The sequence below is a fragment of the Phasianus colchicus genome, chromosome 19 (genome assembly GCF_987193195.1).
Source record: "Phasianus colchicus chromosome 19, bPhaCol1.hap1.1, whole genome shotgun sequence".
Classification (NCBI taxonomy): Eukaryota; Metazoa; Chordata; class Aves; order Galliformes; family Phasianidae; genus Phasianus; species Phasianus colchicus.
The window spans coordinates 9,940,574-9,950,380 of record NC_143454.1 but is presented as its reverse complement, the minus strand read 5'-3'; the positions used below and the strand labels follow the sequence as shown (position 1 = coordinate 9,950,380).

General features: G+C 57.3%; 1 protein-coding gene across 1 annotated transcript; it reads right to left on the bottom strand.

Moving 5' to 3' along the window:
- AGPAT2 (1-acylglycerol-3-phosphate O-acyltransferase 2) lies at window positions 1-6,756 on the bottom strand. Its single transcript, XM_090121521.1, has 6 exons — window positions 6,395-6,756; window positions 2,991-3,124; window positions 2,583-2,758; window positions 2,383-2,478; window positions 1,170-1,242; window positions 1-408 (listed from the first exon to the last, which is right to left on the bottom strand). The coding sequence occupies exons 1-6, from the start codon at window positions 6,580-6,582 to the stop codon at window positions 257-259; spliced, it is 819 nt and encodes a 272-aa protein (XP_089977647.1). The 5' UTR covers window positions 6,583-6,756; the 3' UTR covers window positions 1-256.
- Between the last annotated feature and the right edge of the window lie 3,051 nt (window positions 6,757-9,807).

Here is a 9,807-nt window from a genome sequence, read left to right as displayed (position 1 = left end):
TCATTGAGCCCTTTGGTAGCATACATTTGTTGCCTGAGAAATACAGAAAGAGGAGACATTTCATTGCAAGATAATGAACCCTTAAGAGAAATCCACTCAACAGGGAGCCTCACTGCTGGCTCGACACGCCTCGTGTGCCAGTCCACAGCATCCCCAGAGTTCCAAGTCACTGCAGAGGAAGAGATGCTCCTTTGGTGTTTGGCAGCAGATGGGTCCCTTTGGCCACCGCCACACGGTGACGCCGCTGGAGCAGCACCTAGGAGGAATCCTTCCCCTCGCCTGGGCGGCCCGACAGCCTGAAAAGGGTCTCCCTCATGATGTTGTAGCATCTGTCAGTGAGGTCAGAGACGTTGTCTGATGTCAGCCCTTTGGTTTCTATTGGCGGGAGAACCTCGACCTTGATTTTGCCTGGGAGCACAAGAGGAGCCTGTGAGAAACCTCCCTACACAGGAGCACTGCTTTCTGCCCTTACAGAACACCTGCCATGGACAGGCCCATTGCAGCCCCCCAGGTACCCATCCCTGCAGGCATCTGCCCCTGCAAGCAGAGGTTGTGCTGCCCTCAGGGGAAGAGATTCTCTGAAAATTACTCCCTGCTCCAAATAGCTGCTCCAAGGAGCAAAGCATTTCCCATACCCTGATCTGGGGACATTAGAGGCTGCTCCCACTCTGAGCTCTGCAGGGCTGAGGCAAGCACACACAGCTCAGCACCAGGTGCTCCATCCATCTGCTCCTGCCCAACCCTCCTACCTCCAGCCAGCAGGCAGAGGGAAGGCTTGCTCCCAACATTACCAATTCACGCTGGCTGAAAGCCAACCTGCTGCCCAGCACTTACACTGATAGATTTAAGAGTTTTAACACAACTTCACAGCAGGGACCCCTGTGCAAAGGCCAGAATTCAGACCATGCTTGCTTCTTCCCCCAAACACAATCCCTCTCCAAATGACTTGGGCTGTGCCAGCTATGAGAGGGAGAGGTGGCACCTAGTTCTTAATGAAAACACCCCTTGGGACGTTTAATTACATTCTTCCCCGAGTTAATCCAGCCCAGCTCTGGTGCCAAGTGCTTTGAACTGCCTCCATGCATCTGCTCAGCTCAGCCTCCCTCCCACACCCCCACGCACACACGGTATCACTCCATCTCTGAGAGGCTATGAAGGCTCTTTCATACCTGATGTAAACAGATTCTTCTTCGGGTTGTAGAAAGTGGTGAAGGAGGAATACACCACAGGGATCACCGGGACCTTGGGGAGGAAAAGGCGTAATTGCACTGGGACATTCGAGGCACTGGGGCCAGCTGACACTTCAGCCTCGGGTCAGCACTGCTTGCAGAGCTCAGCTCAGCTCCTCCTGGGCCAGGCTGAGCTGTTCCTGACCTGCACACACCGAGGCTGCCTGTTTCGACAGGCTTTCCTGTGCTGCACGAGCACATAGCTGGGGCAGGGCAGCCACCGTGCCTTCAGCTTCCGAGAGGGTGTCACCAACTGCAATCGGTGCGCCCAGAAAGGCTCAGGCAGGCAGAGACAGAGCCAGGAGGGCAGGCCCAGAGTCACGTTATTTCGGCGCTGGTAACACAGATGTGATTTGCAGTTGGTGACTCATGGGGAGCGGCAGCAGTGTGAGCAGAGGTGGGCAACATCTCCACTGTCCTGCCCTTCAGGCCCTGCCAAGCCCAGGAGGAGGTTGGCACCCGCTCCCTCCTCCAGGATCCCCTGCTGCAACGCTCTGTGCAAGGAGGACATTTCCCCTCGGGTCTCCAATGATTCTGGTCCCAAGAACGGAGGCAGAGCACGCACTGCAGGCTGAGGCACAGCATGCACCTTCCTTTGGCACCAGAGAACAGAGCAGGTGTCCCAGCTGGCAGCAATCCCCCTTGGCCACAGCTGGACTCTGCAGCGCCTTCAGGAGCACCAACAACTCCAGTTTTCCAGAGCCAGGAGCTGTTTGTTGCTCCCCCATTGACTCTGCCATATTGAGCAGAGAAGGCATCTAACACAGCACAGAGCAGTCCCTGTGGCAGTCTGGGAAGAGGCTGCTGCTTCCACCAAGAGCAAGCCCAGGTGATGCTCTTTAGCACTAACATCAATAAAGTGAAATCAGCACTCTGCTATTGCTACATGGGGGATTAAGAAATTAATTGCCAGCTGTGGGATCCCTGAGGCAAACTCTTGGTGTGGTGCCTGCTGAAGGAGAAAAAAAAGAGGTGTTCTACTCTCTCTGGGCAGCACTTAGGACACCTAAGGGTGGTTGAGCTGAGGAGCACAGCTGTGAGCTATGAGCCTCACCTGGGAACAAACAAAACACACCACAGCAGGGCCAGTCTGCAATGCCATTGCAAAAGCTCATGTTTGGGGAGGACCCTTTGGGAAACAAAGCACTGTTACCTGTGCCTGGACAGCGAGATGAAACGCTCCTTTCTTGAATGGCAGCAAATCCCCCGTGCAGTTCCTCGTGCCCTCAGGGTACACCCACACCTTCACCTGCACACAGGAGATAAGGCTCTGCTCCAACAACCTTCCCGCAGCATTCCCTTCCACCAGCACTGCCATGTCACCCCCCCAGGCAATGCCACAATGCCACTCACATTATCAGCTATCATAGTCTTGGCCACCTCTGCCATCACCATCTTGGCGCTGGTGGTGCTCTTCCTGTTGATGAAGATGACACCCCCGAGGTAGGTGATGAGTCCCACCGTGCCGGCATACATCAGCTCCTTCTTGCCCACCTGGACACAGCCGTCGGGCAGGACCTCCATCAGCCCTAACGTGATGGCAGAGGGTGAGACCCAGCAGCCACCCCCTCCCCAAGCGCCTGCACTTGGATGGGAACAGGGAGAGGGGGAGGATTGCTCAGCATGAGGGGAGGCCCTTCCTGTGACCAGCACCAAACCAGCAGCCTCGGGAGTGCAGAGCAGTGCCAGGGCAGGGGATGCCAGCAGGACCTCCCACAGGGTGACCAAGAGAAACGCTTCCCCCCTCGGGCTGCTCCTCACCCATCATATCGAGGATGCTCTGGTGGTTGGACACAATGATAGCGGGGCCTTCCACCTCAAAGTTCTCCAGTCCTTTCACCTCAAACCTCAGGCCGAAGAAATACTTGAAGGACTTGACCACGGTTTTGATGATCCTACAGAGGAGGAGACGAGCGGTCAGACAGCAGCAGGGCAGGGAGGCGGCGGGGGCAAGGAGACAAGAACAGCTCTGTGACAGCCTCCAGCCCCATCTGTCTGTCATTCACCCACGTGCCTGCCCTGCATGGCCAGTCCCATGTATTTAAGGGTGCTCAGCATGCAGCTGAAGCACTGCACATCACACCAAGAGAAGACAAATGTCAGTGGGATCCTGGGAGAAGCAGAGTGTAACTGTGGGGCTGGCAGAGCCACAGCTCTCTGCTTCCCTCAGGCTGACAGCATCCCCTCACAACCAGACTCACTACAGGCAACTCAAAGGAGCCCAGCCCAGCCTAGCACAGGTGCGAGGACTCTGCAAACAGAGGGCAAACTGGAAGCTCTCCATGCAGTGCAGGAGGGAGAGAGGCTGATGACACAGCCTGCTCAGGGATCACTCTTCCTGCTGCCAGCCCCACTCATTCACCACTCCTTTTTTCCCCTGTGTCAGGGCTGTAAACCTGGCTGGATGGTACCAGTGCTTTCCTGCTGCAGTCAGCACAGCCCCACAAGCTGTTCAAACAGCTTTTCCAGGAACTGGCACTCCCCAGCACTGGTTATTAACTTGCACCCTTTGCCCCAGGAATGCTGTGCTAATCCTGCTCAGTGCAGCACTTCTTCGTAGTGCTACCAACACGGGGTGGCATTACCTGAGAAAAGTCTGAAGTCTTCAAACCAAGAGCTTCCTCCTGCCAGCTCAGCTCCACCGGGGACCTTAGGGTCCATCCTCCAAAGCTCCCAGCTTTCTTCCCCAGCAGCTCAGTTCAGCCCTGCCAAACCCCTGCTGGGCACAGCCAGCCCCATGCTGTGGCCAAACCCCTGTGAGCTCACAGCGCTGGGACAGGTGGGAGCTGGGGACCCTCCAAGTGGACCAAAGGACGCAGCCAAAAGCTGGCAGCACACAAGGGCTATTTTGGGCAGGAGAGCAGCCATTTGTCAGGATGGGAGGCGGGGGAGCCTGCACGTGAGCAAAGCCTCCAGGAGCAGCCAACGGCTCAGCTCTGCCTGCCCTGAAGCAGACCTGCAAGCTGCCCATCCCCTCCTCCTCTAAAGGATGCTCTGCACCTTCTCACTGACAGCAGAAAGCTTTCCTCCCTGCAGGGATGGGTATGAGGGTCAATATTAGGTCCCACTCGTTTCCATCCCCACCCCACCCACCCACAGGGTCCTGCTGGAGGGTTACCCACCACCACCCACCTGGGAAGCATCTGTCACCCAGGGCAGCAGGTGAGCAAGCTGCTGGCACCTCATCCTGCCTTGGCAGCAGCTGTTCCCCCAAATGATCCCCATCCCTTTAGCCACAAGCCTTCACCAATGCAACATCCATCTCTGCACCCCATGCACTGACGCTGGGGGCTTTCTGGCTCTAACACCAGAGTTCAGGGCAGGGCAGTGGCCGTGGGTTACACCACTCCATGACACAACTGCTATCAATCCCTGGCATGCAGACCTGCTGCAAAGGTCAGACCGCACCCAGAGCCCCGCACAGGGTGAGAGCAGCACAGCTGGGGCAGGGCAGGTGAGGAGAGCCGGGGTGACACTGACCGGGGGGGGGGGAGCACGGCAGAGGCTACACCACCAGACTGACCTACATCCCACTTCTCCTCCCTTCTGCCTGCCAACCAAAAACAAGGTCGCTGCTCCAGCAGTCACGCTGTTCGGAAGCGGCTGGGAGAGGCTGGTTACTCATTACTCAAGAACAAACCACCCGACTTCCTCCTGCCAGCGAAGAGCGAGCGCTTCCTTGCACAAGATGTGGCCTGAGCTGCTGAAAGAGGCGAAGGGGCAGAGCTGGGAGCAGCAAGGAGCAACTGGGCGACGGGCAGCCCTGAGCAGCCACGTCACCACGGGGCTGGGCAGCTCCTGCTCCCTGTGGGGAAGATGATCCCGGCGTGGTGCAGCCACAGCCGTAAATCTGATGTCCTGCCCGCCAGACACAGGGAGCGAGGGGATAAATGAGAGGCAGTGTGCCCTCGAGCAGCTCTGCGGAGTCTTTTTTAGGACTCTCTGATTGTGAAGAATTCATGCAGGCTGCTTATCGGACTGGAAGCTCTCATAAGAGGTTTCACCACTAGATAAACACATTTATCTATAAGGAGAGGGCATCTCTCCCACGGCCCAGCACAGCAAGGACAGGGCATCCTGCTCCAGCATTGACACCGTATCACTGCCTGCCCCTCAGCATCAGCACCAGGACAAACAGCTCCAAAGGGAAGCTGTAGCAATAAGGATCCACAGACCTCCCAGAATTTGGGAGCTGCACCAGCAGCTGGAGCCACTGAGTGGAAATGATGGGCTTAGGTTACAGGAAAAGGGTGGTTCTGGCTACAGCTCAGCTCTGAGCTTCAACAGGAGGATTGTTCAGCACAAGGAGCTCTTCTTCCTGAAAAAGTTCCTTTCTAAGTTTACAGATTTCAGAAGTTTTAGGGATGAAAACAGAGCTGACATCATACACTCTCCCCAGTTACAAGGCTGGGTGTCAACTTCTGGGAGGAGATCCTGCCTTGGGAGCTCAGCACGGACTGCAGAGCAGAGCAGCTCCCAGCAGCACCCAATGCACAGCACAGGGCACTTCCTACCGGCACGGCTCGCTCCTCCCCAGGCCCTGCTCTGAGCTCAGCACACCACAACCCCACAGCTGCCAAAGTCCGGATCTGCCCCACCTCTCATCCACGCTGATGCACGAAGGCAGAGGGCTCCACTCTCCCCCCCCAGAGGAGCCTCCCTACAACACAGCTTGGAGTAGGAAGATGAAGCAGACAAGGAAAGCTGCAGCAGGGCCCGGAAGCCAACATCAGCCCAAATTCCCCTGTGCCACCCACAGCAGTGCTAACCCTGCCCTCAGTGCCCCACACACGTGGGTCTGCCCCAGGAGGTGGGACCCAGTGCCTATCAGCACAGCTGGGGCTGCCCCACATCCCTCTGAAAGGACACGATGTGCCACCTGGCAGCTCTCTGGGCACAGCCATAGCTACTTCGTGGCCTTCGTTGTTTGGGCCCCAGCATCCTACAGCCCCACTGAGGTTCCATCTCCGATGGATGGAGGGGAGGGAGGAGCCCCCAGTCTAGGTTAAGGACGCTGCGGTCTTCCAGCTCACCTCCAGCCTGAAACAGTTCCCACTTCAGGCAGCAGCCTTCCGTAGCATCCCCCAGACCCCCTTCATCTACAGGGGAACCACAGCTCCGTGCCACCCCCACCCACTGCGGGGACCCCAATGCCCCCCACCCACCTCATGTTCTTGACGGTGCGGCCGCCGTTGACGAGGAGGCAGACGGGAGCGGTGAGCCCGGAGCAAACGATGCACAACACGTAGTAAAAACCGATGCGCAACGCGAAGTTCACAGCCGGGCTGAGCTTCATCAGGAGGTGCAGCAGCAGCAGCACCGCCGCACCCCATAGCAGCCAACCCAGCTCCATGCCGCGTCCCCGGGACCCTCCGAGCCCAACCCTACAGCCACCCTATTTCCCCCCACCGCCGGTTCGGAACGGCGTGCGCTGCCCCCGCCTTATGTGGGCGGTGCGCCCGGCTCAGTTTCAGCCCCCCCGCCCCGACTTCGGCCGCACCGCCCTCCGTGGGGCGGGGAGAGAGCGAGGAGGGGGGGGTGTTCAGGGCTCCGAGCTCTGTGACGGGGCCTGGAGCGGGTGGGGGACCCGTGGGTGGGGGTTGGGGTGCAGTTGCGGTGTTGTGTGGGGCGGTTTTGGGTCCCCCTCTTGATGTGACGCCGGGTTTTTGTATCGTTTGTGGCATGGTTTGGGGTGCCCATCGGGGTCATAGGGTCCTTCCTTATGTGATATTGGGTTTCTTCGTGGTGCTATGGGGAAGGCTGTCCTGGCACGATATGGGGCCTTTGGGGTCCCTCGTGGTGCTGTAAGGGGTGTTTTTGGGTCCCCTCACTGTGTGATGTAGGGTTTTTGTATCCCGTGTTGGGATGGGATCCTCCCACACCTCCAGTGCATCCCATGGCATTGGTGTGGGATCTTTGGGTCCCTTCTGGTGTGATGTGGGGTCTGTGGGTTTTCTCATGGTGCTGTGGGTGGTCTTTGGGTCGGTCTTGGCATGCTGTAGGGTCTTTGGGTTTCTTCATGGTGCCACAGGTGGATCCTGTGGTCCCTCTTGGCACAACATGAGGTCTTTAGGTTTCTTTGTGCTTCCATGTTGGGACTTGGGGTCTCCATGTGATAATATGATGGTCTTTGTGGGGAGGCCAGGGTGGGTCACTGGTTCCCCATAGGCACCAACGGGCAGGGCAGGGGGAAGTTCCCCCACCCTCACTGGTGTGAGCTCAGGATGAGGCCTAACAGCTTTGTGGGCACAGAGCTGAGATGGAAGGCAGTCTGCTGGATCCACCACAAACCATCCCACCGCCTTCAGCAGGTTTCACAACAGTGCAGTAAAATCCCCATCCCGTGGCTGTTTGTGACTCCATCAGGGTGAGCCACAGCCCCAGCAGTGCATGGGGTTTGCAGCCCTGGCATCAGCACAGCTGACCTTACAGCTCCTGGGGAAGTGGAGGAAAAGCCATCGCTCCTTCCCAGATAACTGCTGTTCCTTTGGTTGTCAGAGATGTCAGAGATGTCAGAGATGGCAAACCCACTGACAGCCCGGGGCAACCAACCCACTGGTAGCCCGGGGGCAGCTCAGCAGCTCTAGCATCTGACCCACAGACAATCCCTTTCTCTCTGTGGCAGAGTGGGGCCAGCACTCCCCCCAGCTGCCAGGCAATGACATCTCAGAGCTGGTCTCATGATTCCTGCTCATGCCACAAAGAGCCCTCATTGTATCAGCATCTGAGGTTTATCCCTCAGGCCCATGATGGGGAGGAGCGACTCCCATCCAGCTGAGCTCTGAGCCTACAGCACATCTGTGCTATCCTTGTGATTTTCTCTCTCTTTTTTTTTTTTTTTTTAACAGGGAGAGAAAGTCCCTGGTGAGGCTGTCACTGGGGTGTGTGTGAGCCATACACTGCCACGGAGCATCTCCCATGTGTGCAAGGGGAAGAGGGCACACGGATGCTGCACAGGCTTCTGCTGCCTGTGGTCCCACCATGCTGTGTTTCTGGGCTGTACCACGTCAGTGAGCTCATGGCAGCAGAGTAAACAGCTGGGGAGGAACTGGGATGTTGACTCGGTGTGGCTGCACTGCAGTTGTCTGCAGGTCTACATAGCAACAGGGCTGCACAAAACCTTGGAGCCCTAAGAACTGCTCAGCTGCGCTGGGGTTGGGAATAGGGATGGGGTTGGGGGATGAGGTGGGAGTTGGGGATGCACGGCCCACTGTGATCTCTTAGAAAAGAAAGTGTAACGAGGAGAGAGTTTGTCTTTAGAAACGAGTGGTCAAAAAGAAAAAAATATTGCAAAAAGACATTAGATAACCAGGGAAGGAAAGCTCTGCTTGTGCAACCTTTACCCAGCGACAGATAATGATTGGGAAAGTAACTTCTCTCTCTGCTCGGATGCTAACTGCAGCCAGATGTGGTTTTATGGTCCCTTCGGTCAGGGGACATGAGCACTCAGCATATTTCATACCTGCAGGTCTGAGAGCACAGCAGGGCCAAGGCCAGGCCGAGGGGAGCAGCAAGCTGCTGCTGTTGGCCATTTGCTCCCCAGAGCTGCCAGCTGTGCCTGCCTGTCCCACTTGTAGCATCTGCGTCCTGCAGACTGGTGCCATTCCAGCCTGGTTGGTCCTGACACAGCTAAAACCATGTATGAGATGAACAACCCACCAGTAGCCCCACTGAGCTCACACGGCTGGAAATCGAGGAAAGCAGAGCCAATACACCACCATTTTCCACCTTATTGCCAAGGTCTGCAGCCCACCTGACCCCCAGCACTGCTGTTCTGCTGCTGGCAGATTGTGCAGGGAGCAGAGACAGCAAGAACACAGTGCTGTGAGATCTGCCTGCTGCATTTCAGAGGTTGGAATTCTCCCTGCACCTGATGTTCTGCAAAGCACTGCACCATGTGCAGCAGGCGAGGTGCTGAGCAAAATGTGAACAGGCCATCCCTCTGTGAGAGCAGGGCTGCAGCCACAGCAGCTGCTCACAGCCAGCACTCCTCAGCGTGGCTGCACCCCTGGGGCAGCTCTGTGCTCCCTCTGCTGCCTCTCCCTTTGAGCCCTTTGCTGGGGATGTGCAGCTGTAATTACAGCGCAGGGGAAGATCCTATTTCCCCAGAGAGCCGCGCTAATTACTGCTGTGCATTGGCCCAGGAGAGCTGGAGCAGCGTGCTGCTGGGGCTGGGGGAGCGAGGCGAGATGCAGATGGAGAGGGAAGCTGCTCTCTGTTGGGATCCTCTCCCCTCCTCCAGAACAGCTTTCCCCTTTTTCTGCAGCATCGCTTTGTGCGGTCGCTGTTGGCTGAGGGCCTTTGGGCTGAGCCCATGGATGCTCTCACCCAGCTCTGAGCCCTGGAGCCATTCCCCAAAGCACACACAGCTCCACCACAGCCCTGGGATGATGGGGTACATGGGGTCGGGTGCCACAACTCCTCACACAGCCTGGCAGAGCCGAAGTCCATCACTGCTGATCTCCCATCCTGGCAGCCCTGGGTAAAACCAGTCCAACAAAGCCCACAGTAAATCCACACAGGGAACGTGTCTGCGTGAAGATAACAGTTTGCCTCTCTGCGTTTCCCCTCTTATTGA